Genomic DNA, 27,799 nt, shown 5'->3' with positions numbered 1-27,799 from the left:
TCAAACCCTTCCTCTCTCTCTTCTCCTTCTGGTACCTATATAATGTGAATGTTGGTATATTCGATGTTGTCTCAGAGGTCCCTTAAATGATCCTTACTTTTTAGAATTTTCTCTTTCTGTTGTTCTGATTGGGTATTTTCTACTACCTTTTCTTCTAGATCACTGATTCAATTCTCTGCTCCATCTACTCTGCTGTTGATTCCATCTAATATACTTCATTTCAATTATTGTATTCTTCATTTCTTACTGTTCCTTTTTTATGGTGTCTGTCTTTTTGTGTAAGTTCTCAATGAGTTCATCTATTCTTTCCCTAAGTTCATTGAGCATCCTTATAACTACTGTATTGAACTCTATATCTGGTAGATCGCTCACCTCCATTTTGCTTAGTATTTTTTTCTGAAGTTTTGTCCTGTTCCTTTATTTTTTTGGTTGTTGTTATATATATTTTTTAATCTCCTCATTTTGGCTGCCTCCCTGTTTATGTTTTCTTTTTTCTATGTATAGTTAGATCTGCTGCATCTCCTAATCTTGGCAGAGAGACCTTATGTAGTAGGTGTCCTGTGGGATCCAGTAGTTCAGTCTCCTTGTTCACTGAGGACAGGTGTTCCAGGGATGTCCCTTGTGTGAGTTGTGTGTGCTCACCTGTTGTAGTTGAGCTCTGATTTCTGTTGACATTTCAGTGGGTGGTATTGACCCTCAGGTTGACTGGCTATGAGGGCTGGTCATGACTATAGCAAATGAACTGTTTTGGGGGCACATCCCACAGAGAAAGAGCCTCTCTAGTGGGGTTCTGGTGCCTATTGAGTCAACCCTTTGGGTGTGTTGTTTATGGAGCTGGTACTCTGCTGTGATCTGAAGCCATTTATCAGGTATGTTGTTGGGTCTTGGCTTTAGTGCAGGCCAAAGTCAGCCATCATTTGTTCCTGGCTTTGGGCCATGTGGTGGGAGTTACAAAGTGTTCTGCAGTTTGTTGCCACTTGTGCAGGGTTTGGAGGTGCTTGAAAGAGGCTATACTGTGAACTGAGGCTGGCTGCCACTAGTGTTGAGATTGGGACCCTTTGGTGGGCACCACAATGTGAGTTGAAGCTAGCCACCACTTGTGCTGGACTTGTAGCGACTTAGTTGTAGCTACCTTCCAAGCCAGAAGTGGCTGCAACTCATGCGAGGCTTGGGGCCACCTGATAGGAGTTATAATGCAAGTTGACCCTGGTTGCTGCTTGTTCCAGGCTTGGGACTACTTAGCAAGAAGTACAAGACAGGCTGAGACAAGCCATTTCTTATTTCAGGTCTGTAGACCTTGAGAAATTTTAGGAAAGTCCACACTGCAAGCCAAGTCCAGCCACTTGTGTGGAAAAGCCCCTGGAAGTGGCTTGGGCTGGGCACACAAGCGGGTTGGGACAAGATCTCAGGGAATCACCAGGGTGGGGTAAACAGTGTTAGGTTAATAGAGAGCTCAGATTTGGCACCTGCCTGTGCCTGCCAGTTCAATGGGGGAAGAGTTCAACAAAGGAGCAATGGCACCTCCTAGTACTTCCATTCCTGGAGAGAGAGGCCCTGAACCCTACCCCTCAAGCACTCACCCCAAAGATAGTATAGTTCCTCCCTGTATGTCCCTGGTGCTTTTCAAGCTGCTTTTTCTGCAAACTTAGAGCAAGTGAGTTTGTGAGCCAGCAAGTCTTATATAGGTTCTTCCAGAGGAACACCCGGGACCCCAGTAGTCCTTCATCTCACTCATCCCTAATCCCCACTGGTTTTCAGAGCCAGAAGTTGTGGAGACTCCTTTTCTGGGCACTGGTATTCCATGGGGCACGGGGCTGGGACCTCTCCTCCTCAGGGGAAACTTCCACAACCAAGATATCCCTCCTGATTACTAATTACTACACTGTGGGTAGCGTGTGGGGCCAGCCCATTCAACATCTCCATCCCTCCTACCAGTCTCAACATGACTTCTTTATATTCTTAGTTATAGGAATTCTGTTCAGGTGATTCTCAATGATGGTTCTATAATTTAGTTGTAGTCAGGGGAAGATGTGAGCACAGCATTTACCTACTCTGCCATCTTGGTTAGAAGTGAATCTTCTCTCCTTTTTTCAATAACCTTTTTAATTGTGAAAGGTAACCCACATAGAGAATATTGCATTGAACATAAAAATAAGACATAACCAAGTTATTACAAAACAAATGCCCACAAAGCCACTATCCACATCAAGAAATAGACCATCACCAGCACCTAGAAGCCCCTCATGCCCCTCCTCTCCTAGACATGACCACTTTGCCAGCTTATTGTCTTGCTTTGTTCTTTATACTGTCATCACCTAAGAGTGCCTCTGTAATCACTATGGCCTAATAGTTTCTGTTTTTAACTTGAACGAACGTCACGGTATGCATGTTATTTTGCATATGGCTCTTTTGCTCACGTTTTATGTGTGAGATTCATCTGTTTGGTTGCTTGGTGCTGTGGTTCCTCTTTTTCATCACTGTGTAGTGTTCCACCACATAGTCCCCACCTGCCCCTTATCGCTGTCCAATGATTTATTACTATCTCGCTACCTCTTTAATAATTTTTAAAGGTGATTTTTACTTTGTAACCAGGTTTTGAGGTTATCTCTGGGATTGGGATGGGGAGTTGGGGGTGGGGAGGCGGTCTACATTATCCAATGTGTCATTACATAAAGTGAAATGCCATTGCCTCTCCATTCTGAAGTTCTGCTTTCCCAGCCTGCTCCAACCCCTTTTCCTCCCACCTCTCTGCCAATTGCCTTGACCTTGAGGGCTCCTCTCCCACTACCATCCTCTTCTTTTGTCTTTGAAAACCACCCCCATTCTACTCTACACTTTCGCTGATCATGGAAAATCTCCCTTCCAAGGTGTCACTCACATCTCTGAAGGCTGCCCTTCCACCCCTCTATCTCCAGCTAGCTTGACCACCACCATTATCTGTGGCCACCTCTACCTAGAGGCTGCACAGGTACCTCACAGGTAATACATCCTACCCTTCCCCAAACCAGCACCTCCTCCCCCTCACTTCCTGCCTGCACCTCCTCCTGCACCAAAACACCAGATATTCCTCCTCATCCTTCCCCCCACTCCTTGCTTTTCTTCCTTCTGCCCTCATCTCCATGCTTTCTACCTGACACAGGTCCATCATGTGTTGCCTGACTCACTGCTCTTGCCTCCATTCTTCCAATTCATTCTCTGTGTTGAGCAACCAGAGGGGTCTTGTCACATGCACTCCTGTGCCCCAGCTTAGGCTCTCAGTAGCCTGCAGGGCAGAGTCCAAGCTCCTGAGACAGGCCTCTAAGGCCTTTTCCTGTCTGCCCTGCCTTCTCGCTGGCCATACCCCTACCTTCTCCTCCCTGTACCCTGTTCTCCAGAAACTTGCCTTCTTTGTTCTTCATCACACATTCTCTCACCCCCCCTGCCTGGAGAGACCTCTCTTCATCTCCAGGTAACACATGCTCATCTTCGAAGAGTCAGCTCAGATTATCACCTCCTCCAGGAAACCTTCCTGAACACCAGGCTGGGCACAGGCACTTCCTGTCACCTCTTCAGTGTAGGAGGAAACCAGTATGGGCAGAGTCAGTCTGAACTCCTCTGTGCTCCATGGCCCCAGAATGGCATAGACCTGGCACACAGTGGTGCCTCAAAAGTGTGTTTGACTGGTTGTTTACTGGTCTGCTTCCAGCCTAGACTTTACAACTAGTTTCTGTGACCTTGAGCATACTTCTGCTCCTCCTGGTCTCAGGTTCCCCATTTGTCAAATGAGAGTATAAGGCCCCTTCTGGTCAGTACAGTCGGCAGTGACCACAGGTGTATTTGAACTTCCGCACTTAGATGAAGTGCCTCCTATTCCACCAAGAATTTCTTGTTGGGGGCAGGGAGAGGGCTAAGGATTGCCTTCTTCTGGGTTTTGTGAAAGATAACTAACTGCCCCTCTTTCTTAATTAATGAGAGAGAGGGCAGGCAAGGAGGGCACGAGGCCTCAGTGTCTGTAAAATACAAATAGTCATAAAATCACACTTCCCATGCTCAGTACCTAGGGCTATTGCAAGAATAATTAATTTTTTTAAAAAAGCACTCAAACGTTGGCACAAGGACAGGTATTCATCTCCAGGTACCCTGTGTGCCAGGGCTTGGCATGCTCTCCTCACACACTCTCACCCCACAGCTACCCCTTGAGGAGGGCTATTTTCCATCCACAGATGAGGACACCAAGGCTCAGAGCACAGCTGCCACCCTTCCAGAGCCAGAGAGGAAGTATTGACGCAGCAAAAGCCACCAGCACTCAGTGACAGGGGGTTGATTCAAACCTGGGGCCACCTAATGCTTCTCACCTTAGCAAACTAAAAGCTGGGGTTCTTGTGGGATGTCAGGGGGTTAGGGGGTACGGTGGGCACTCAGGATCAGATACAGGTGGAAGCAGTGCCCTTAGAGGATGTGCTAGCCCAAACAAGCTAGGAACTGGGGGAAGAAGGGGCAGGACCATAACAAAAATCTGGGACACGGTGTCCTGTGTGTTCTCAAGGCTGGACTGTGACGCAGAGCATGGCCCTGAGTGGGGAGCTCAGCCCAGGCTTCAGGGATAAGTCAGACTGCAGCCTCCCAGATCAGCTGTGCTGCCCAAGGTTGCTCAGCTGTAGGGATAGGCAAAACTGGGAAAGGCGGGCAGGCCCACCAGGCTGCCACCTCTCTGTGTCCCATGGACAGGGGGCACTGGTCAGAGTAGAGACTGAAGGGTATAAGCCAAAGCCAGGGTCCCTCTCCACCCACCTGTGGAAACCTCACACTCAGAGATAGGCCAGGCTGGGGGTGGTGTAGGGGCCTGGGGAAGGTCTACAGAGCTAATCTCTAAGACATGGAGTCCGGAAGAAGCCATGACCCTTTCTCCAACAGGAGCCATCTGGCTGAGACGAGGACACCCACTTCATCCAGGCTTCAGCTTTCTTTGTCTGTAAAGGGGGGGATGTTAAGAACAGAGCTTTGTTTACCCCTGGGACTGCTGGAATGAAGAACAATGAGATGTTAGAAAGAATGAGCCCTGAATGAGAAGAAAAGGTGATCAGACCCATGGGGTAGGCTGAGGGGCTGGCAGCCCCTTCCCCTTGGACTCCCTCCATGAATGTGTGCACACATGCACACACACACACACAGTCTTCATGGGGCGGACCATAAAAGGACAGATTAGGTCATGGGAATGGGGGAGGAGGGTTCTCTGCAGATAGTTCAAAATGAGTGGAGGGATGAAGGGGGGAATAACAGTGTGTGCTGGAAGGGAATGGTTGGGTCAGTGTGCATGAGCAGGTAACTTATAAGAGGCCTTACATGCCAGGCCTCAGACTTTGCATCTGGTCCAAACCTCAACACCTCACTCAGAAGCACAGCCCTGATCTCAGCCCTCTGCCTGCTTACACATGGGCTAAGATGCCCACACTCCAGCATCCGGCAAGGTTCTTCCTTGCCTGGGGCCCCTGAAGGAGTAGCCAGCGAGCCAACAATGTGATAAGGTGCCTCATTCAAATCTTTTGTATTCATACTGTGCTGAGCCAGCTGCAGATGAAGCTACACACCTACCTCTTCTGACACAGAGAGGCCCGGGCATGTCTGGCTCCTTGGGCAAATAGGGAAACCCCTTCTTCTACTTCCACCCCAAGGCAGCCTTGGTCTTAGGAGCAAAAGGCAGAATGGAGCCTCAGGATATCAGATGGACATTGGTACCTATGCTGGCCACTTCCTTCATAAGTGCCCTTTAATTTCTGGAGACAGATTCAGTTCAAAGTCAAGCCATTCTTCCTTCTGGGTGAGGCCTCCAACCTTCCTCAGTTGATTAAGCACAAAGAGCACAGATTTTAGAGCAGAGTCTGGGTTCCAGTGCTATCTCTACATTTGTTGGCAGTGTGACCTTATGTCCCTGAACCAGTCTGAGTCTCACTGTCAGAGGGCCCCGCAAGGAAGCATAGCTGAATCCATCTGACTCTCCAGGATGGGACTAGAGAAGACCTCACAGGATGCATAGGCTGCAGTGAGGGCCTATGAGCAGGACCCACAGGAGCATCCATAGCTCACGGTCAGGAAGGACCCACTGTTGCTAAGATCTGGGTAAGTCCCCAGAGAAGCGTAGCAGTGTGGAGGTTTTGTGTACTTAACCAAACTTGAGCCAAAATTTCATTTATTTTTTAATTCATTAAATGTTTTTAATTTGTTTACATGAAGTACAGCACACATTCAGACAAATGCACAAAACATAAGTATATTCACTATGATAGATTATTACAAAGTACGTAGTAAAGGCTCAATGAAGGTCAAGAGGTGCAGCATCGCCCATACCCGCTGGTGCCTCCCAATTACCCCTCACCACCCTAAGTGGACTTCATACCCTGACTTCTAACTTATTGCTTGAGTTTGTCTGTTTTTGAACTAGATTTATATGACAACACAAAGTAGGTATTTGTGTTCAACTTCTTTTATGCATTTTGCTTGAGATTTCTTTGTGGTACTGACTCATTTTTATTGCTATATAGTATTCCATTGTATGACTATCTCAACATTCTACTGTGGTGGGCATTTGTGTTGTTTTCATTTGGGGATTATTACAAATAAGGCCGGTAGCAGTGTTCTTATCCCTGCTTCTTGATACATTCACACTTGCATATTCATTGGGTATATACCTCAGGAGTACAATGGTTAGATAGATCATAAGCTCTGCATACATTCAACTTTAATAGTATCCAGTATCCAAGCAGTTCTCCTAAGTGATGAGTGATGGCAGCCAGGAGGAAGAGGAAAGCACCTGACCTCCTAATAAAACAGCCACTGAACAGAAAAGGAGTAGGATGAGAATGGCTACCTCCAGGCCATACCCACCCTGGCAGGGCCTGTGCCAGCTGCCACATGTACACTGACTCTGAGCCCTGCGGCAACCTGTGCTTATCTCACGTGAGGAATTTGAGGCTCCAAACAGGGAAGGGGCCTGTCTGAGCTTGCTCAGCGAGTCAGCGGCCAAGCCGGGCTATGACCAGGGTCTGACTACAAAGCTTTTTGTGTGTGTGGTCTCTGGGCTGGCTCCTAGTTAATGGAGCTGTCTGAGGACACCAGATGGTAGATCTGAAGGAGCCAAGACCTGGAACTCTGCTGGGGCAGGTGCTAGGGAGAGGGACCCAGCGTTGGCACTGATTATAGAGAGTCTAGCAAGGCCAGACAGCAGCAGGTGACAAGTGGTATCTGATGACCCTCTGCTGTTTGGGAGCCCTTCCTCAAGAAGCCAGTGGCCCACCCTGCAGCAAGTTGGTGGCAGAGGCTGGGCCCAGGCTATATCCCCAGTCAGCATGGGGCCTAGATAGGAGTTGGGGGCAGAACTCTGCTTCCCGGAACTTGGGAGCCTGGCTGTTTTAGGATCCCCCACCCCATGTGCAAGACCTCCACACCCTCAGGAAGGCAAAGCACAGGGGCTTAGCAAACTCCCATTGGCCTCACTTCCCTCCTCCCACTCCTCCACCATCCAAGTACCCACCTCCTCTCCTTCTATGGACCTTTCAAGTTTCACATTTTAGGCCCTCTTTTATATCTTGCACCATTTAGATTTAAGAAACTCCCTTTACAAAACTTTTTCTAAATAACAGGAGGGAATTTCTGATTATGAAACAAATGCATGAAAATATAGCTTATTGATTCTTCTATGCATACATCAGGGCAGACAAGAATTCCCCGCCCCTGCCCCATGCCCCCAGATTGAGATCCCATTGATAATTATTTTTAGTGACCTATTTTATCATTTCTCAACATATTGTGATGTTTCCATGTAAAGGGGCATTGTGGTAGAATCACACAGTACTTGGGGAGACAGACTCAACCAGCAGGACTGGATTTCAGACCCTGGCTCTGCCATTCAGTTATGAGACTGAGCAAGTTACTCACCTCTGTAGGCCATGGTTTCCTGGTTGGTAAGATGAGGGTGATCATAGCACTGACCCTCACAGGCTTGTGTGAACTGAGTGAGGGCAGTCCTCCTGCTCTAGAACATAGTAAATGCTCAGGGAACACCAAGTTTTAGGATGCTTGTTACTCTTAACCTAACGAAAGAGCCCAGCATTCTGGCCTTACCTCACACCTCAGGTCTTGTAGCTGGATCTCAACCCTGAGTCTTCATTTGGGTCTCCTGGGCCTACTTAGTGTCCCTTCTGACCCATGGACCAGTTGGGAGCACTGGTGCCTGAGGTCATCTCCCAAGTGGCATTCCGTGAGATTTCTGAGAGGTTCTTCTCTGGGTTTTCAGTGATATAAGGAAGAAAGATTAGAAAAGAGAAAAAGGAACAAAGAGAAGACAGAGAAGTGGCTCTGGAAACCTGGATCCAGGTCCTTTTGAGTCTCCGTCACTCATGGGCCTATGCGTGTTGGAGCCTCATGGTGTCTGAGCCCTGGGTCTCCACAGTTGGTATCTCGGGAAGAGACATGGCCCCTTGGGGAGAACCTTAGCTCAACTTCCTTCATAGGGCCAGGAAGTGTGCCGACCAAGTCATAACCACCCATGTGTGAGGTGTTGTTAGGAACTGAGGGCACAGCTTGTGGTTCACTCTGTTCACTGGCCTTGGGGGTGACCCACTGACTTCCAAGTGTGGGTACAGCTGTGGGCTGGAGGCTCAACTCTGAGTGCTGGAATCCACAGGAGATGAACAACTACCGCCGGGCCATGCAGACGATGGCAGAGGATATTCTGTTGCTGCGGAAACAGGCCAGTGTCCTGGAAGCAGAGAACCGCATGCTGAGGAGCCACCTGACCCAGGAGGAGATGGGAGAGGAACAGGACAATGTGGACCAAACCCAGAAGCTAGGTGAGAGTATGCAGGCCACCAAGGGTGTCCTGAAGTCTGCCTGAGCCCTGGCTCTGGATTTTGGGACAGGGTGACAGGGAACTTTTCCCAAGTGGGCATGCTACTGGACATAGGCTAGTAGGAGCTGGCTGAGCCTTCTCCAGGATGGTAAACAGAGAATCCAATCCTGTCTCAAGCCCCAGGGCTGAAAGACATCTGCCCACTCCCCAGCTATTCTGATTTGAGCTGGGAGATGCCTCCTGCCTGAGCCAGCCACCTCCCTCACCCCCAGTGTTCATGAAGCAGAAACTGCTGTTGAGTGAACTGGACATGAAGAAACTGAGGGACAAGGTGCAGCATCTGCAGAATGAGCTGATTCGAGTGAGCTGGGGCTTGGGGGGCAGAGGGCATGAGGAGCCAAGTGGAAGGGAGGTAGGGTAGGAGTGTGTGGAGAAATGTCTGGGAGCAGAAGGGAGAAGGGCCTAGAGGGGGGACAGCACAGTGGAGGGGTGTGGGATGGACCCTTTAGGCCAAGAATAACACCTAGGTACCCCTTCTTTCCCCCTTCCCCCTCCTTCCCCCACCATCAGAAGAATGATCGAGAGAAGGAGCTACTTCTCCTGTACCAGACTCAGCAGCCACAAGCTGCACTGCTGAAGCGGTACCAGGACAAGCTGCAGAAGATGAAGGCCCTGGAGGAGACTGTGAGGCATCAGGAGAAGGCAGGGACCGGAGGGGCCAGACTGCTAGGGGCCAGCCGCAGAGGGATGACGTAGAGCCCCAGACCAGACCAGCCTCTGCACTCTGCCCCGCAGGTGATCGAGAAGATGGAGCGGGTGCTGGAGGACAAGCTTCGGGAGAGGAACGAGCCCCTGCTGAACAGGCTGCAGGGAAAGCCCAGCGTGGGTGAGGCTGCTCCTTGGCTTTCATCCCGTCCCTTGAGGTCCTGCCTTCCTGGACTTCTCGGTTTCAGGAGAACCTTCCAATTGGGTCACAGAGTGGTACTCCCCTATTCATTCAAGCTCTGAGCACTTTCAGAGGTCCTCTGAGCTCCCTTCTCTTCCCAGGGAGCCCCACAGGACACATAGGGACACAGTATATAAGCCAGGTAGAAAGAAGTAGTTCCTGCAGGGGAGAGACACAGCAGACTAGAGTAAGCAGAGTGGGGTGACCTGGGAAGTTCCCAGCTTAACTCCAGGACCCTTAAAATTATTTCCTCATTTCCCAAAGAGTCTGCTTATACAAAACAAACAAAAAATACTTTGGTTTAATCGATGGTTTGTTTTCTCCATTGATGTTAACCAAAGCCATCTAGGACCGCCATTCGGAGGTGACTCTGATGAGCAGGAGAAAACCAGGTCACACCACATCAGGCCAGCGCCAGCAGAAGATTTCTCTGAGCCTGTCTGTGCAGCCTCACCAGGGACCCCTGCATGCCCAGCCTGTGCTCAGCCTTCACTGCATAGAGTTGGGGCTGGGGGTGTTTCTGAAGGCCTTTAGGAAAAAAAGAAAAAGAAAGTAGGGCCCACATTTCAGGAGTGGGATGAGAGACAAGAAGGCAGCCTTGGTCGGGGAATCGGCCAGGAGCAAAGGCCTAGGGAATGACCACGACAGGAGCAGAAAAGGGAAGAAAGATAGATGAAGTGTTGCAATAGACCCAAGATAAATGGTAGGGCAGGCGTTAAGGAGAACATTGCGGTCAAAAGCCAAGATGGCCTGAGAAGTGTGGACCTGATCCCACCAGCAGTGGGGAGCCAGAGGAGGGGCAGAATGCAGCAAATGCTGGGGCCGATCAGGCTAGGGACATGGAGGAAGGAAAGCCAATCTCATGAACATTTGTGGCCATTTCGCAGCCTTCCCCATGCTCTCAGCTTCTGGCCTTCCCCAGGGTCCTACAGGAGAGAACCAGCCTGTTGACCTTTACTCAGCGCTACTGGCAGAAAACTCGAGGCTGCGCGCTGAGCTGGATAAGAGCCGCCAACAGTCGGCCCCCATCATTCTGCAGCAGCAGGCCCTGCCGGTAAGAGCTGCTGGCACAGATTTGGCCTGGGCCTGCCTGCGCAGGTCACTGGGTGTTGCTCAATTCTCACTGCTCAGCACAATCCAAGTTGAAAACCAAGACCAGGAGCTAGGCTTTCCAGAGTCTCCAACGTGTCTGGCATCTCCTGGAATGCCCGTTCTCGAGCCTTGCTCGCTCTTTCTCCTGGGGAAGACATGAGTCTGAAAGCTTTACCTTAACCCTTATCTAGTATTCTGGGAGAAGCAAGCCCCTAACTTGCTCTTGAACCCTGACCCCTTTGGCCACATGGCTGTCTTGCACTTGGACTCCACACAGGTGTCTCAGAAACTCTGGTCTAGAGCACTTCCTGGGGTTGGTACAGCCTTGGAGATCCCTTTTCCCCCATCCCAGGTGGACCCCAGGGAGTTGGGAGCAGGAGACCTGGCAGAGAGGCTGCAAGAGACAGATGGCCCAGGCCACTCCAAGTGCACAGAAACCTTGCCCGCACAGGTGGGTGCCCCAGGCCCCAGACATGCCCTGCCCTTGCTCTACTTCTGAGGCTGCTACAGGTGCACCTGCTTTATGCAAACCAAAGACAGGACATTTGGAATTACAGAAGAGGGGTGGCCCAAAGCACAGGAGAGTTTTTTCTCTTCATCCCAGAACTCGCAGGAGGTGAGTTCTGTTTGAAAGCACCGCTAATGCATGGGCATCCAGCTGTAGCCACCACCCAGCTCCACAGTGCCTAAGAATGTCCCATGAGCACGCCCTCAGCGGCCAACTACAATGCTGCAACTTAAAGTGCTGGCAATGGGGAAGCCTTTGCTTCACAGATTCTTCACTTTACAAAAAGACTCCCAGCTCAAGATTCCTTTCTGTGCGCTAACTCCTTCGTGCATTTTACATTTAAAAATTGATGTGCAAAAACTTTAAACACCCAAAATCTGTGAGGAGAGTTGCCATGATAAAAAGTGTGTGCTGTGTCAGGTCTGAACTTCAGCAGAGGGTTCGGGCCTGGGTCTGAGACTCTGCATTGGGGAGCTGAAGTTGGAACTTGGACCTGGCTGGTGCCTCCCTCATCATCTCCTGGCTACCTGAGCTCATTCAGCCATAGCCCCCAGCTGGGGCCATGTGAGAGTTCCTGCTTTCCCCACAGGATCTCCTTGCCACTACTTCAGACAAGTTTAACCTCCTGGCCAAGTTGGAACGAGCTCAGAGCCGGATCCTGTCCCTAGAAAGCCAGGTAGGTGAGGAACAGGAATTGATCAGGATAAACAGGTTCATACTTGGCCTGTGATGAAAATCAGGCTACCGGGTCAGGGCTCAGTCTATGACCAAAGTCAAGAGTCAGTAGGGACTCAGGGTTAGGGCTCAATATGTTCTTGGGCTCTAGGGCTCTATGTGTCTTAGACAGACCGTCACTTGGCCCATTCCCATCCAACCCTGCCACCCCTGAGGTTTCTTGGGAAGATAGCAAGGTCACATTGCCCAGGGCTTTGGTTGCTGCTCAGAGAGTAGGCTGAAATGCAGTTGTCCCAGATCTCGGGGATGGGCTCTGCTACCTAGTGGTTTTCCATCTGTCCCTCTCTATGTCGGCAGTTAGAAGACTCAGCTCGACGCTGGGGACGAGAGAAGCAGGACTTGGCCACAAGGCTGCAGGAGCAAGAATATGGCTTGGGGCACCCCTCAAATGCCATCATCACAGACCTGCCGGTGAGTGATCGCTCTGGAGGAGCTCCCTGGTGTTTGGGCAATGGAGCTGGCCACGCCCACCCCAAGTCACTGGGCCTTGAGAAAACCTGTCCAGGTAGGCCAACTTCCCTACTGGAAGTCAGAGGACCTAGGCTCAGCCTCTACCCTTTTACCAACCAAAGCCCTTGCCTTATCTTAATTCCCCACTTGTCTGAGGAGAAGAGAAAACCCTGTGAAAGCTATCCCCTCCCCAGCAGTGGTGGTAAGGATCAAAGAGGAGATGGCTGTGGATGAAGTGTTGCCCACATTGGCACTTCTTGAAAGCTGTGGCACTAACTGTACTTTAGGACTGGATTTGTTTGTGGGCAGAGTAGCTGTGGCTGCCATTCAACTCCATAGTGCTTAAGTTTGTTCCATGAGCACACCTTTCTTGGGCAACTGCCATGCTACAGACCTGCCAGGGAAGGGAGCATGTTGCCTGAAACATTGCCAAACTCCCAAGATCAAATAGACTTTCTCACAACCTGCCCCTCAAGCTCAGCCTGGGCCACCCAGCCCCCAAAGCAAGCAGTACTCAGCTCACTTCTAGGTTCCTGACAAGGCCTTGTCAGGTTCCTGACAAGGGGGACTGACAGGGAACACAGGGTACTTTTGCAAACTTACCTGCTGAACCTTGGGGACTTGAAGAAATTGGATATGACTTGCTGTGGCTAAGTTTGTTTGGAAATCTTTGAGATATTGTGGCCCTCTGAGACATGACTTACTAGGCGAAATGCACTTAATGGCTAACCCCCACCCAGGGGAACAAGGACAGACTCACCTCACCTTGCTTTGCACAATGCAGAACCCCTCAACCCACTCCAAGGACCACAGGAGACCCTCCAAGCTGGACCCCTTGATGCCCAGTTCGGAGACTAAGCTCAACAAGTCCTTGAACTTGCAGCAGACTTGAGTCCCAGAGGACCTGGATACTCATGCAGCCTCCCTCTCCGTGTGCTGAGATGTGTCATCCCCACCCCCTAGAAATGACTTCATTAAATGCTGCGAATCACTGAGCATTTGCCTCTTTCCTGGAGCAGGGCAGCCTAGGGGCCCCGGCTTCCTCCTCTCTGACCCCATTCTGGGCCTGGGCCCTCCGCTACAGCACTATAGCCTTCTGTTTGTTTTAGAAGCTACCATTGTTGGAGAGCCAAAGGCCATAGTGGGCCCAGGAGGGGAGAAAGGTCCTTCCAAAGCAGGAGCCAGGGAGATAAACGCCTTTCGGACCTCTGGAAGAAGTGAGACCAGCAGAGACCAACTCTGTTGTGAGATGTAAGAGAGGCTGGAACTTTCCACCTGCCCCCAAACATCTATTGTACTTGAAATCCTTTCTTTCAAGTTTGCTTTTTTCTGTTTCTAGGGAAGAAAAAGACTTGAAGCCTGCCCGTGGTGATCAGTTACATGTTAGTGTGACACACCCTTATTAACCAGAGCTAGGCTGAGCCTGCCATTTTGTATTCAATGGAGCCAGGGACAGGAAAGCAGATGGGACTAGGGGAAGGAGTCTTTCCCAGAGAGTCAAAGCCCTGGGTCCTAGCTACAAGCATGCTGTATGACCTTGGGTGACTCAAGCAACCTCTCTAACCTTCAGTTTCCTCGTATATTCCATGTAGAGCTTGACCTCTTTGATGCTAAGTCCCTTTTCAGTTCTAACATGTCTGAGTCAAATATGACTCAGGCCAGGAGATGAGAAAGGAGAGAGAAAGCAGGAAAGAGAGAGAAAGACAGCAAGGAAGAGGACTGTGATGAGGAAAAGCAGAAAGGCTCCAAGAGTGGACTCAGGACTTGCAGATCCTGGTAGAAGACTTCAAGCTGCTGTCTGGGCTGCTGTCCGGGATGGGACTAGCTCTCCTGTATGCCTGCAGGACTCAGACTCAGGTAGTCAAGGGCCAGAAAGGATCAGGTACCTGGTCAGTTCAGAAGTTATAGAACTCAGAGGGAGTGAAGGGGACCAAAATTGGGACCAGACTAAGGCAGTTCAAATAATGGACCAAAGAATCTTCTGCAGTCCCCTTGCCTACTGCCCAGAGCTTAAACAAATGAGCATCTCCTCCTTGAGCAGGAAGCTGAGGCCTGGGGAAGCCCAGAGAAGGGTCAAGTGGGGTAGAGGAAGCATATTGGCCTTTATCCACCAAGGTTAGCCACCTCACACCAGCCCCTCATACACAAACCTCAGCTCTGTCTGTGCCCTAGACTCTAGCTGGACCTTGGCACCCCCACTCAGGGTTCAGCCAAGCAGAGCCCCGCACGACCCTCACCCTTGATAGGTGGGCCTGCTCCAGAGCCATGATTGGCCCACACCTCTCAGATCTCCCTGTTCTCTCCACAAAGCTCCACCAGGTCCTCTGTCCCTACACCTGCTGGCTCCAGCACAGCAGCAATAGCCTTCCATCCCCTCTGCCTTGCCCCCAGCCCCAGGAAGCATGGGGCTTGATCCTGCTGGCTCCTGAGCTGCCGCAATTGGGGGGTGGAACCCAGCAGAAACAGCTTTGCGTGTGGCTACCTCGGGTCTCCCATTCGTGCTCAGATCCAACTGTGGACCCAGGTCAGAGAGCATCTTCTAGGAGTGACGAATACCATAGGGGCAAGAGGGACATTAAAACACTTCACATAGTTCAGCTCTTTATTGCCTTCATGGGTGGGTGAAGAGGGGCGAGAGGTGGGTGAAAGAGGAGTGCCTCAGCTGAGCTGGGGCAGAAAGGAGCAGGGGCGGGAGGTTCCCGAGGAATAAGGACGCAGACACTTCCATGGGCCCCACCCCTGGGGCCTCCCTCCCACACCACCTTCTCTGATCACGCTGGGGGTGGGTCCTGGGTAAAAGGCCGGAAGGTGAAGAAAATGGGCTGGTCAGGCATCAGGATGAGGTTGAACACTGTGCCCACGTCTTTGAGATGCTGGATTTCAACTCTGAAATTCTCCAGAATCTGAGAAAGAGGGGTGGTGGACTTAGGGGAAAGGTGGGGAGGGCCTGTCTCCCCTGAGCCAGGCTCATTCACCTGTTGAGCAGTGCCTGTTGGGTATGATTTGAGGAGCTCTAAGAGGTCCCTGCCAGCTCCTATTTAACCCTGCACTGTGCCTGAAAACACACTACTAGTACTGTTCCCTTGATTCAGGCTTTCACTTCACTTTCTACAAAACTTCATCCCACCCTACCCTCATCACATCACCCCTGTGGAGGATCAGATGGTTGGGGACACCATTAGGTGATAAGTGGATTAGCCTAAGGGAATATTGGGGGAGGGCTCTGGACAGCATGGGAATACGAAGGCCCATGTCTTCATCAAGGCAAGTGCCACCCAGGGTGCTTGGAAGACCCCAGGCTAGACTCACATGGATGAGGAAGAGGGTCATCTCAGCCTCGGCGATCCTCCGGCCCACGCACTGCCGAATTCCCCAGCCGAAGCTCAGGTGGCGGAAGTGGGTGATGTCCTTGTTTTTACCCACCCATCGGGTGGGGTCAAATTTGTTGGGATTGAGGAAGAAGGTGGGGTCTCGGCCCAAGGCATAAACAGACACCTGTACCAATGTCTGGGGACAAGATCAGCAGAGGTCTGAGTAGACCTCATTTCTTCACAGTCTAGAGCGTAACCCAGCTTCCCCACTCCCGCTCCCCAGCTTGGCTGCTCAGCTCTCCTGCAAAGACACTGCCTACTGTGTGACCTTGAACAAGACCCCACCCCTCCCTGAGCCTTGCCCATCAAACAGGCATTACCGAAGCCACTAGGCCAAGGATGGCCTACGGGATTATCCTGCCCTTTCCTCAGCACCGAAGAGTCCCTGAGACCCAGGTAGCCTGTAGGGTTTCCCTAGGAACCCTGGGATCCAACAACAGTCCAGAGATCATCACCCACTGTGACTACTATCTTTGCCCTTCATTCAAACGTTGCTGCTGCCAAGGACTCACCAGCCAGTTCCAGGAAGAGAGGCAGTACAGAAGCCCGCTCCATCACCGATCTGTATGTAACTGCAGTCTGCCCCTAACCTCTGTTCGACTGACAGGGCCTGCAGCCCTCCTGCTGCACTTACCTTGGCGGGAATCATATAATCTCGTAGAACCAAGTCATTTACTAGGTATCTCTGCAGGGTTATGGCGATGGGGTGGAGTCTGTCAGAGGAAGGCATTCAGATGTTAATGCTCAGCGGCCAGGACAAAGTGGGGGCACTCCCCCCCCCCCATGTTATCTCAGCACCAGCTACAGCAAGGGCAGGGCAGATCTGGAGGCAGGACCCTGACTCTATCCCTCCTCCCCATTCTGAGTTGTCTTTACAGGATTCTCACTTCCTGCTACCAATCTCCTCCATCAGCCCATCCTTGTAACCCTGTCCCCAGACACCACGCTGGCCCTGCCTAGGATTTGGGCGGGCATAGGTGGGCGTAGGCTTGCCTCAGTGTCTCCTTGATGCTAGCTTTTAAGAGTGGGACCAGCTGCAGCATCCTGTTCATGTCTTCCCCGGCCTGGTGCCGGGCAGCCAGAACCTCCTCCCGCAGCATTTCCTGCACCGTCAGGTTGCGTGCCATCTCGTACAAGTGCCACTGCAATGTCATGGATGTCTGGCAGGGAATATCGGGGTGCAGAAGACCAGAAGGGCCTGTCACTCCTGAGGCACTTAGACCAATGCTAAATTTTCATTTCCAAGAACCTCTCCCCACCCTTGTCCTAGTATCGGCAAAAGCAACTGTCCAAGAAGCCTCTCTCCCACTCAGGCAGGAATGTTTGGGACAGCACATGTCCCAGCCCTCATCCGTCATGTCACCAGAGTCCACCATCTCCCCAGGGAGCAGAGGGCACTCATACAGCCAATGGCTTCTTCCAAAGGATTACAGAGGCCTTCACAGATCAAAGCCCGCTTCTGTAAATTGTCCACTGACTGACTGACATTCCTTTTGTTTTTGTTTTTTTGTTTTGTTTTGTTTTTTAAAAATACAGCACCCGGTATTCCTAGGTGGTACTAACCAGGCCTGACCCTGCTTAGCTTCTGAGATCAGACAGGCATTCCTTTAGAAATACTGATTGAACAAGCAACCCTGTCCCTAACAGAATGTTCTCAAGCCTTAACATTTTGTCTATAGCAGCAAAGTGAAATGGAAGGCTCACAGGCACAAAACGAGAACAATCAGACCTGGTTCCTGTCCGTGTTGTAGTTAGTATGTGGTATATACTGAGATTAACCAGCTATTCTCAATATTAGCAGGAGGTTGTGACTGTTAGGCTTTCATCAAGCTTCACTGTCCCAGATTCCTCCGTGGCAGGACCCCAGGCTGGCACAGCCCTCTAGCCTAGGGCTAGTACACAGGTTGTCGCACATTATCTTACCAAGGATCACATTTTTGTCCAAGAGGTTAAGACATTCTCCTTCTTCCTTCCAGAAGGAGCAATCATGAAAAAGTGCTACCCAGTCACTTCCCAGTTTGAAATCCTCGCCTGGCTTCCCGTATCCCCCAGATCAAATCCAGAGGCTCTGGCCTGACATGTGGAAACCCCCGACACCTGCCTGCCAATCCCAGCTCCACCACCACCTGTCTCCAACATGCACCGAACGCTCTAGCTGCAGTGAGCTACATGCAGCTTCTGAAGCCCAGAAATCTTCCTCACGCAGTTTCCTCTTCCCAGAATTCCCTTCCCAGCCTAGAAATCCATCAAGACTCAGATCAAACATATGTATTTGTCTCACTACCTACAAGGCCCAACAGAGTGGCTACTCAGGAAATACTTATTTATTAAAGTGGTCAAATGAGTTACTAGCTGTATGACCTTAACTAAGTTACTCAACCTCTCTGTGCCCCAGTTTTCTCATCTGAAAAAGAGGAATAATAGTAACATACCTCATAGTTTTCTTTGTGAATACTAAATGCGTTAATACATGTGAAAAGCTTAGAACTCTGCCTGCCATATAGTATGCGCTTAATAAATCTTACTTAACAATAGCTGCTTTGGTGCAGGTGAACTTTTTTCAGAGATTTCCACAGAACTGACAATGAACTATGTTTGAAATACGCTCAACGCCTCCATCTGCAACCTGTCACAGGGACTGAAAGTCCTTCATCAGAACACAACATAAATGAGATACCTAGGAAATAAAGTTATTCACCCAGGAGACTTTGACATAAGCTTCTCCCTAGTCCTGAAATGCTATTCCTCCTCTCTCCTCCTGGCAACAGTATTCAAGACACAAGTCGAATTTTAGTTCCTCTATGGAGCACTTTCCCTGTCCTACAAGGCCGTATTAGTCTCTCCCAGTATTGTCAGTGCCTGGTGCACACCTGCTCACCCAGCTCCATAACACAGTATGACGGTCATCAGTGCACATGCTGCCTGCATGTTATGTGCTGAATTGTTTTCCCCAAGTTCATGTTGAATTCCTAATCCTCAGTACCTCACAATGTGCCTAAAGAGGTAATAAGGTAAAATGAGGTCACTAGGGTGGGCCCTGATCTCCTAGCACAGATATCTTTGTAGGAAGAGGAGACTAGGACACAGATGCACACAGAGGGAAGGCCCTGTAAAGACTTAGGGAGAAGACGGCCTCTACACACCAAGGAGAGGGGCCTCAGAAGGAACCAGCCCTGCTGACACCTTGATCTTGGACTTCCAGCTCCAGAACTGTTGAGAAAATTAAATGTCTATCTATTGTTTAAGCCACTCCGTGTGTGGAACTTTGTTACGGCAGCCCTAGCAAACTAGTATACTGCTCTTCTCTGAGCCATTTGAAATATTTGGGATCTACTGTATGCATTTTTATTGTCTCTGTTCCTGAAATCATAACCAGTAATCAATAAACACTAACTAAATAACCATCTTTACCACATTAGCATGAGAAAGAGAAAGGGATGGTACAGAGGAAGAGAGGTTTTGACGTTCAAGAGAACGTTGAGTGGTATTGTGCTGCCTGCGGAGAGGGCCTGAGGCTCCGGAGACACCACAGAAGATGCCCATCTGCTCTGCCCTCAGAGCACCGTGGGGGAGGATGAAAGACAACAAGATCCTGGAAGGGAGAACCCAGGGTAAATTTCACTGACTCCCAGCTTTTCTGAGGTCCTGCCAGTGAGCTGTGTCCCCCACCGGTGACTGAAGGGCTTCTCCTTTAAAGGCTCCACACAGAACCAGGTCCCACGCCACCCATCCCTAGTCACACCCTTCTCATAGGCAAGGAAAAAACAGTGGACCGGCCACAAGGCATGCTCCACGGGCAACTGACTTGACCTTACCCTCCTAGGAGATGAATATTTAGGAAATGAAGTCCAGAGAGGGAGATCTACCCCACGTGGGCAAGGTTTCTGATGAGGCAAGCTGGCAGGGGAAGGGGCACAAGAGCACAGGAAGGGACAGGATGTGCCCCTACAGCCACCTCACCGTGTCCACACCCCCAGCCAACAACTCTGTAACATTGGCCTTGATGTCCTCGAAGAGCAGCTTGTTGTTTTCCAGGAGGCGGTAGAGGATGCCCGGGTAACTGCCGTTGAAGTCTCTTTTCTTTCTCAGGTCCGAAACGAAGTTCTGGGTATATTTTTCAGCTGTGTGGCAGGAAAGAGGAAAGAAATAAACAGTCTTAAACAGTCTCTCTAGGTGGGGAGGAAGGGACAGACCCTTGATGAGAGGAGTACCAAGGACTTGGGGATTCTGGATCCCTGTGCTTTCTAGACTGACATTTTATTGAACACATACTATCCACTAAGCCTTTCTTATCTGATTCTTCATTCAATTCTTTACCACAGCTCTATAGGGTAAGTGATATCCCCATTTTACAGAAGTCTACAGAATATTGACTTGCTCAAGGTCAGGTGGGTGTTGGGCAGAGGCGGGATTTGACTCCAGGTCTGGCATCCCCAATCGGCCTTCTCCATGCTACTTTACTAATCTCTCTCGCCCAAGTCCCAATCTGTCAACAAGCACACCCAGGTCTGAAACACTAGTCTTTAACTCATGTTGGGGGTCATGGGTACCTTGAAAGAATATGATGGGAACCTTCGATCTTCTCCGTAAAAATTTAATCACCAACAGTTGGCCTTCAACTCACCATCTCGGAGCTTCCGGGCCCTTCCTGATGCCCATCCCTGCCCACCAGAGGCTGAGTTTCCTACATGGCAACTCAGTTGTACATGGACATAGCTTGGAACAAAGAGGCAGGCTTCCTCTTTGTTTCCAGCTGTGTCTCTTTCTTGCTCGCTCTCTCTCTCTCTGCCCACCCGGGACTGGGTTTCCTACCCACTAAGATAGACAGGGCTCTCTGGGCCCCCAGACTGGCTGCCCAGGGTACAGCCAGAGGAATCCTCACCTTTACTGAATATCGTGTCCCATGCAGTCGTATGGTCCCGCCATGTCTTGGTCCTGAACAGACGGAACAGATCTGGGGGGACCATGAGCATGGGGACGCTGGTGTGGAACATCTGGTAAATGGCATCAATGAACTTCTGGGACTCAGGGTCCACTATCTCCTCCAGCGTCCCTAAACGCTCTCCCAATATGACGTTGGTGATGGCTGCAGGGATAGGCACAGGCTGAAGAGTCCTTTGTAATCTGGACATCCGAGAGCCTAAGCTCTCAGGAACCCCACATCCACCTCCACCAACACATAGGATCTCGTGCACCTGACCTCAGTCTCCTTCAGTAAAGAAACTGAGGCCTAAGGTCCATGGGGCTGAAACTGCAACCTTTCAAGTCTTTCAGAGTGGCAAGCAGAAGACCCTCAAAAGGGATCATTTGGGTGGGAATCGGTCTTCAGCAGAGCTGGAGGAAGGTCCAGACTGAGATGAAACTGTTTCACCCACCCTTCCACCAACACCCCTGTCTCTGGGCACCCTCTGGGCTTTTCTCCCGGGAAGAGAGATTTCTCATCTATAACTGACCTAATTGGCTAAATACTTCCTGAAACAGGCCAAATGGGAGACTTGGAGACTTAAAGCCCTGGTAATTGGCCATCCAGGACCCACTCGGGTTGGACCTAAGAAGTCACAACAACCCCAACTTTTTCCCACCTATGAGGTCGGGAATTTGAATGCTGATTTCATACCGAACTCTGGTCATCTCAGATCTCCTGCAATGATCACATGATCTCCATCAAGCCATAGATCTTTTGCAGGTGCTATTTCCTCTGCCTCTACTGCCTGACCTCTTCACCCTACCTGAATAACTCCTACACATCCTTGAACATCCAATTCAAATTAGCCGCCCAATCCTCCATTCCCCTCCCAGACCACAAAGGTCTATGACCCAGGAGAGATTTGCAGAATGGAGAGCTGAGCCACACTCTGTGTTTTGGATAGTGGCAATGGGGACATACATTTTGGAGATTCTTGTCTCCATGGTATGAATGCCAGATGAGAGTGTGCAGCTCCCCTGGGTAGCTGATGGCACAGGGTGTGTTCAGCAGCTCATCCCAAAAGCCAGTCCCCAACTCTTCTTCAGATGGGACTCTGGGTTCTCCCACCCCCAAGACCATTGCCAGGTAGGTACAAGCCTCTTACACTCAAAGGCAAAGCGAAACAAGTCATTACTGAGGTCCCCTGAGAACTTTCCAGAGCCCTGCTCGATGCGCCTGTGCAGGATGCTGACGAAGTCCCGGGACACTGGGTCCAGCAGGGAGATGAAGTTCTTCATGGCTTCTGGAGCCATCACCTCCTGGTTTAGGGCCAGCCGGTCTTTTTTCCAGGCTCCTGACTTCCTGAGGAAACACAGGCCCTCAGGCCCCCATGGTCACAAACTTCAGCCTCCGCAAACGCAGAGGGGGCTGACTGGGCTCTCCCAGGAGGCTGAGCCACAGTTCAGAGTCCAGCACTCATATCTACCTGCCCTCACCTCCTCCTAACACCCTCTGTCTCACACCAGCTCCCTACTGCTGTGGGGCCTGAGAGAGGAGACAGGAAGAAAGCGATGAAGGAAAACAAAACCTGACCACTCACTCCTGCCGCTGCAAGCCAAGAACTCAGTCTTAGAAACTTTAAGTCTCTTTCAAGGCCCCTAGTCTTTGCCTGAGTTGCAAGTATTCCTTCCTCTCACATCCCCTTCCTCCTGGCCACTGCTTACCTCCTGCCATTTGAAGACCCCGTATGTCACCTTCTCTGATCCCTGCACAGACACAACTAACTGACCAACCTCTCTGCTGCACCCCTGGTGCATCCCACTATTCATGTTGGTGGAGAACCTCAGGTGCCCAGAATTGGCTTAATGATAAACATTAGTTCTTACTATGCCTGCCTGGTACTCCTGGCTAAGGGGACTGTCAACCCAATTCCTTTGTTTGCTTTCGTGTATATTTTTATCTGACTGACATATATTTCTAAAACATACTTCTTAAAATGTACGCTTATTTTCAACTTCTTAAAAGAAGCTGTCATGCCTTGGGGGATTTGCTTTTTTCACTCAATTTTATCTAAGTATTATCTGTATTGTTGTGGGCCACTTAGTTTGTTCATTTGGAGTGGTATATGCCACCATTCACTCAGCCATGCTCCTGTTGGGCCTTTAAGTTGTTTCCTGATTTTTGTGCTTTTGAATGGCTCTATTGCCGACATTCCAGTACCTTCCTCCTCAGGGGGGATGTTTTTTGGAGTATATCCCTGAAAGCAGAACTACCGCATCATAGGTATGTGAGTATTCAACTAGGAGGTAGTGTTCAACCATTTTCCAAAGTGGTAGCGCCAGTTTTCACTCCCACTAGCAATCTATGAGAGTTCTAGTTGCTCCATATCCTCACCAGCACTTGATATATTCACATTTTAAATTCGTGATGAGCAATTTGGTGGAAAACAGTACCCACTACACCTAAAGATGGCAATTTATCTTCTGTTTTACTATCCCTTTAGACCGTGAGGCACTCATGGTGACAGGACCCTGCCCTACTTGTCATTGAACCTCCAGACCTTAGTACAAGGCCTGGCACATAGTAGGTGCTCAATAAGATGGGACTTAATGAATGAACCAATGAGAACTTTGCGAGGTCTTTACTCATTCAGATCTTCAGCCTGACCATGTCCCTGATGGTTGGCACAGCTGTTTACCATCATCATCATCTGTTTTAGGGAGGCAGAAAGATGACAGAGATTTTCCTAAAGGCCCCAGCTAGAAAAGGCAGGGTAAACGTGGCTCCAGCTCCTCACCCCAGCCTTTGTCTTCACCGCATGTGCCTATCATCTCTCTCTGCCCCTGAGAAACGACCCAGTACTCACTTGAATAAGACTCCGATGGGTCTCTGGTAATGCTCGTGATAGGCAATCCAGGGCGGGATTTGATATCGTTCTGGTGTGGAACTCTCATACTTAAAGAGAAGGGCCACGTCTTCAGGATCAATGATAAAAACTGACTCCATGCTGCCAAGCTTCTCCCTGGAAGGAAGAAGGAGAGGGCCTATGATGTAAGAATTCAAGGAGAGCCTTGCAGACTCTGTGCAATCAGGACAGGAGTCTCTACTCATTTGTAACCACCTCGTGGCTGAGAGCACAGAGCAGATGGGCCTAGAAGTGGATCCTGTTTCTACAATCTTCTCCCTGGCTCTCACTCCCTCTGAGTCTCAGTTTCTTCTTTTATAAAACTAAGAAAAAGACAATGCCTATCTCACAGGGTTGCCAAAGGATAAGATGATATAAAGTCTATGGATATGACTCCTATGAGGCATTCTATAAGTGACAGATTTTTGCTCCTCTTATTATCACATTGGCTACTGCTGTACCATAGCATGTCCCCTGGAATCAGCTCCGCCCCACCCTGGCCTTCCATGGACCATCAAGTCCTCTTTCCCATGCCACTCCCATGCTCACTCTTCCTGTGTGTTCATACCCTCGGCACTCTCTCAACCGCTCCATGGCTCAGAAACATGGCACCTTCATGTCAGGAGTGACCCTGTACTGGAATGACGGCATGTAGCTTGCTAGGCAGGTCATACCCTGGGCCAGTCAATCTCTCCTAGGCTACAGGATTAAAATTCTGGGAGTGGCCACCTTGTCTCTGAGAGTCAAAAGTCTGACAAAGCACTTTGTCTCTATTAAAATAACACTGCCCCAGGTAGAGATTGTTGAAGTAAGAAATGTCCAAACCTGTAGAGAATTTTTATGAGTTTATTTGAGCCAAAACTGAGGACAGTTGCTAGGAAGTAAGATCTAAAATGCTCCAGATAACAAGTTTTGCAGTTTCTTTTATGCATTTGAAATTATAGAGGGAATTAAGGAAGGAGAAAGCCAGGTGGGGGATTGGATTACAGGATAGTTAAGATTGTGCTCTCTCGAGGGTGGCCATGCTTTAGAAGGGGGGATCTGAAAAAAAGGATTTCGAAGGTATGTTAACCTAGATGCACAAAAACAATGGACAGGGCTTGCTTAAGGCAAAGATAAACCTCTTACTAAAGAATTTACATGTCTGGGGCATGAATACCCATCATGACCCATCCAGTTAGAAATGTATGCACCAATCGCCCTGTGAGGTAATTTTATATAGAATCCCTTTTTCGTACACAAGATATACCTCACAAAGCACTTTGCAGTCTCTTTTAATATAATTCTTAGGAAACCACAGAAAATTCCACTTCTTATTTGAATATCCTTTTGCATATGAAATTTAATTTAAAATATACTTTAAGGAAAAATATTAGAAATATATAGAGGTACAAGATGAGTTCTCTCCCCATTCTCCCTCCTCCTCCAATCTCCTCCCTGCCCCTTTCCTCCCTCCCCCCTTTCCTCTCTCTCCGAAAGATGAGGGGGGAGAAAAGAAGAGGGAGGAGGAGAGGGGAAAAACACTGCTCAATCATTAACCTATAAGCAAACCCTGGGCCTACTTTCCTAGAGAATTGCCTCAGTGTTTTTCTAGTTATCACATGTCCTTGCGCCACTAGCTTCATAACCCTATCCTGGAGCAAAATCCTTGAACTGCTATTATTATTATCAATTCCACTTCTGGGAATCTAGCCCAAGGTAATGATTTGACAGGGGACAATGATGCCTGATAGATGAGGAGGTTCATCATGGTGTCAAGTCTAACAGCAAGAAAACCCAGAGTGGGCTAAACGTCCACTTTAAAGAACTGGCTAAAAAAAAATATGGTTTATCCATGTTATCAACTTCAATGCTGCTTTTTAAAATTACACTAAAGAGAGAAAAGAGGAAAGAAGTCCTCAATATACGGCTGTGGGACAATACCAAACAGCATATATAATATATTCATATTCCTAACTGTACATAAATATTACCAAAATTGAAATTGTATCTAGTTTCAGTTTTCATTTGTGTTGTCTGTATTCTCCAAATTGTTCTATAAATATGAACAGTAACAGCCTTTGTATTAAAAAAAAACTATGAATGTTATATTCTAAATTATTTGCATTTATTCAGAATTTTATCATTTCCAGGCTATTTGTTAGAATATAATGGTGACGCACTGAACTAGAAGTCAGACAGTTGGAGTTCCAGCCCTGGCTTTGCCCTGATGAGCTTTATGACCTTGGCAAGCTTCTTCTCCTCTCCGAGCCTTAGTTTTCCCACCTATAAAATGGGGATTATAACACCGACTTTAAGAGCATGCTACAAGGCTCAGATGAAAGTGACTCAGAAAACAGAAAGCAGAGGTCTCGGAAGCAGGGACTAGGGAAAGATCACTGAAGTGAGGTTGGGGACGGAGGCGCTGACAAGCCTAGGGGCCAAGGAGAGAGAGAGAAGAAAGAAGAGAGACTAGGAACAACCTTCCTCCAAGCATGCTCAGCCTGCGGCCTCCCTGCCTCCAACCAGCTCTGAAAAGGCACTTGAGACTTCAAAAGGAGTTGTGGGAGAAAGTGAGCAGTTGGACCCCTACACAAACAAGCCAGCCCTCCTGCCCCTACCCAACCCAGCCAGTCAGCCAACATGTACCATGATGTACAAAGACGCCCTTTTCCCACCTTGATTGTTTCACTCAAAGTAAAATGCACTGTTCCTTCTGATATTCTGGTCCTGCCCCAACTACCACCTTCTCCACTTCCCACCCCCCTCAACTATGTTCTCAGAAAAAGAACCCAGGTGTGCCACCCACCATAGAAACTGCTAAACCAGAACAAGCAAGGCCTACTACCAGGGGCAGCCCTCAGATACCTGTGCCTATTCCCCATTGCAAGGGAGTGGCAGTGCTCCGAGTCCAAAAGACTAAAACCCCTTCTTCCTGGCAGGAAGCAAAGGCAGATGTTTGGGGAAGAAAGTGGAAGAGACAATATCAGCTGCTCCAGAACTGCACAGGGCTGAAGGGTAAGGCCAGCGCTCTAGGAGGACAGGGGTCTAGCTGGGTGACCAGGGCAAGAATTCTAACCTCTCTGAGCTTTAGTCTCTTCTAATGATGGGGATGATAAATGTACCTTCCAAGGGATCCTGAAAGTAATGGATGTAGGGAGGCAGTTAACTGGGCTTGTTCTCTTATCAACCTCCCGCTACCCCCCTTCCCATAAAGTTTCAGAGGGTATAGGAACTGAACCCACTGTCCGGAAGCCTTATTTCCTGCCACCATCCTCAGGCAAAGAATAAATAAAGTCAGAATGTGGACAACAGCCTGCAGTGGGCAAACAGACCACTTGGGGAGCAGGAAGCACAGCATGGCCACTCGGAGCCCTCTACCTCCCTATCCTACCTGTCCCCACTTTCTGCCAGGCTTACCTGTAAATAGGGCCGTATTTCTGGAAGTTCTGGAATTGGTGATAGTGGAAATTCTGTGAACCCTTTTCCCTCCAGAAACGGTATAGATTTAGCCAGCCATTGTCGCCAGGAGAGGGTATCTCACTGAAAGAGCGAGGGACACGAGTGGAAAGGCGAGCTCCCTCTCTAGTGGGCACCCTGAGATGCCATGGGCCCTCCTGTGGGGCACTCAGGAGGGGCTGGCACCCTTTGACCAAGACTGAGCGCAAAGGAAGCCCCCGGGCCAGCATTTTGTCCCCACGACACCCACTGCAGCAAAGCCCGACAGGGGACTCTAGCCCTGAGCTCCTGCAGCCCAGCTTATAACTGCCAGCTCAAGGTTAAAGAAGTTGACACAGAAGTCAACTGTCCTCCCCCTCCTATTGGCTCCTGTCCCCACACAGCCCCTCCCAGACTAGGACACCAAGGCTCAATCTGGAATTTCTGCAAACAGAGAGGCTTCCCAAAGCACAAGGAGTACCCTCTGTCTCTGTCCTCAGTGCCAGCCCCAGCAGGTCCCTGAGATGATACAGAAATGGTACAGATTTGTGCTTTTCTTTCACTGGGGCCTCCTGATGACCCCTGCAGTGGGACCCAGCTGCTGGCAAACATCCATCATGATGTGCCAACACCTTGGGTTTGGGG

General features: G+C 49.6%; 2 protein-coding genes across 12 annotated transcripts in view; one reads left to right on the top strand and one right to left on the bottom strand.

Annotated features, from left to right (window-relative positions):
- Positions 1-19,430, top strand: part of CCDC33 (coiled-coil domain containing 33) — a 28,227-nt gene extending 8,797 nt beyond the window's left edge. The window contains exons 2-11 of one of the 10 annotated variants that reach the window (XR_004949988.1): positions 8,660-8,825; positions 9,097-9,185; positions 9,395-9,526; positions 9,620-9,710; positions 10,658-10,824; positions 11,140-11,313; positions 11,960-12,046; positions 12,403-12,516; positions 13,665-13,806; positions 17,903-19,430. Coding sequence is in view for 9 of the 10 variants with exons in the window: in XM_036217827.1 (XP_036073720.1) it covers positions 8,660-8,825; positions 9,097-9,185; positions 9,395-9,526; positions 9,620-9,710; positions 10,658-10,824; positions 11,140-11,313; positions 11,960-12,046; positions 12,403-12,789 (1,293 nt within the window). In the remaining variant the exon portion in view is untranslated. Of the gene's footprint in view, positions 1-8,659; positions 8,826-9,001; positions 9,186-9,394; positions 9,527-9,619; positions 9,711-10,657; positions 10,825-11,139; positions 11,314-11,959; positions 12,047-12,402; positions 14,970-17,902 lie in introns of those variants that run through there. The other 9 variants (XM_036217835.1, XM_036217832.1, XM_036217828.1 and 6 more) reach the window with 9 other exon arrangements.
- Positions 15,132-27,460, bottom strand: LOC107510545 (cholesterol side-chain cleavage enzyme, mitochondrial). 2 transcript variants are annotated; one of them, XM_016144177.2, is made up of 9 exons: positions 27,137-27,460; positions 23,699-23,854; positions 21,998-22,194; positions 20,809-21,012; positions 19,887-20,047; positions 16,920-17,086; positions 16,561-16,639; positions 15,865-16,062; positions 15,132-15,458 (listed from the first exon to the last, which is right to left on the bottom strand). In XM_016144177.2, exons 1-9 carry the CDS (start codon positions 27,403-27,405, stop codon positions 15,327-15,329), a joined length of 1,563 nt encoding a protein of 520 aa, XP_015999663.2. In that variant the 5' UTR covers positions 27,406-27,460; the 3' UTR covers positions 15,132-15,326. The 2 variants fall into 2 exon arrangements, with proteins under 2 accessions (XP_015999663.2, XP_036073719.1); XM_036217826.1 differs by having other exon boundaries at positions 15,363-16,062.
- Positions 27,461-27,799: the final 339 nt, after the last annotated feature.

The sequence above is a fragment of the Rousettus aegyptiacus genome, unplaced genomic scaffold (genome assembly GCF_014176215.1).
Source record: "Rousettus aegyptiacus isolate mRouAeg1 unplaced genomic scaffold, mRouAeg1.p scaffold_m13_p_3, whole genome shotgun sequence".
Taxonomy (NCBI): domain Eukaryota; kingdom Metazoa; phylum Chordata; class Mammalia; order Chiroptera; family Pteropodidae; genus Rousettus; species Rousettus aegyptiacus.
Note: the sequence above shows the minus strand (reverse complement) of the source record. Positions and strands in the feature narration are given on the sequence as shown.

What these genes read in the sequence shown, in the direction of transcription:
- LOC107510545 (XM_036217826.1), bottom strand. Translation starts at nt 27,405, where the DNA reads ATGCTGGCCCGGGGGCTTCCTTTGCGCTCAGTCTTGGTCAAAGGGTGC. An exon ending in CCCATCGGAGTCTTATTCAA is followed by an intron (nt 22,195 to 23,698) that starts GTGAGTACTGGG and finishes GTGTTTCCTCAG; the next exon opens with GAAGTCAGGAGCCTGGAAAA. An exon ending in GTTTCGCTTTGCCTTTGAGT is followed by an intron (nt 21,013 to 21,997) that starts GTAAGAGGCTTG and finishes CTATCCCTGCAG; the next exon opens with CCATCACCAACGTCATATTG.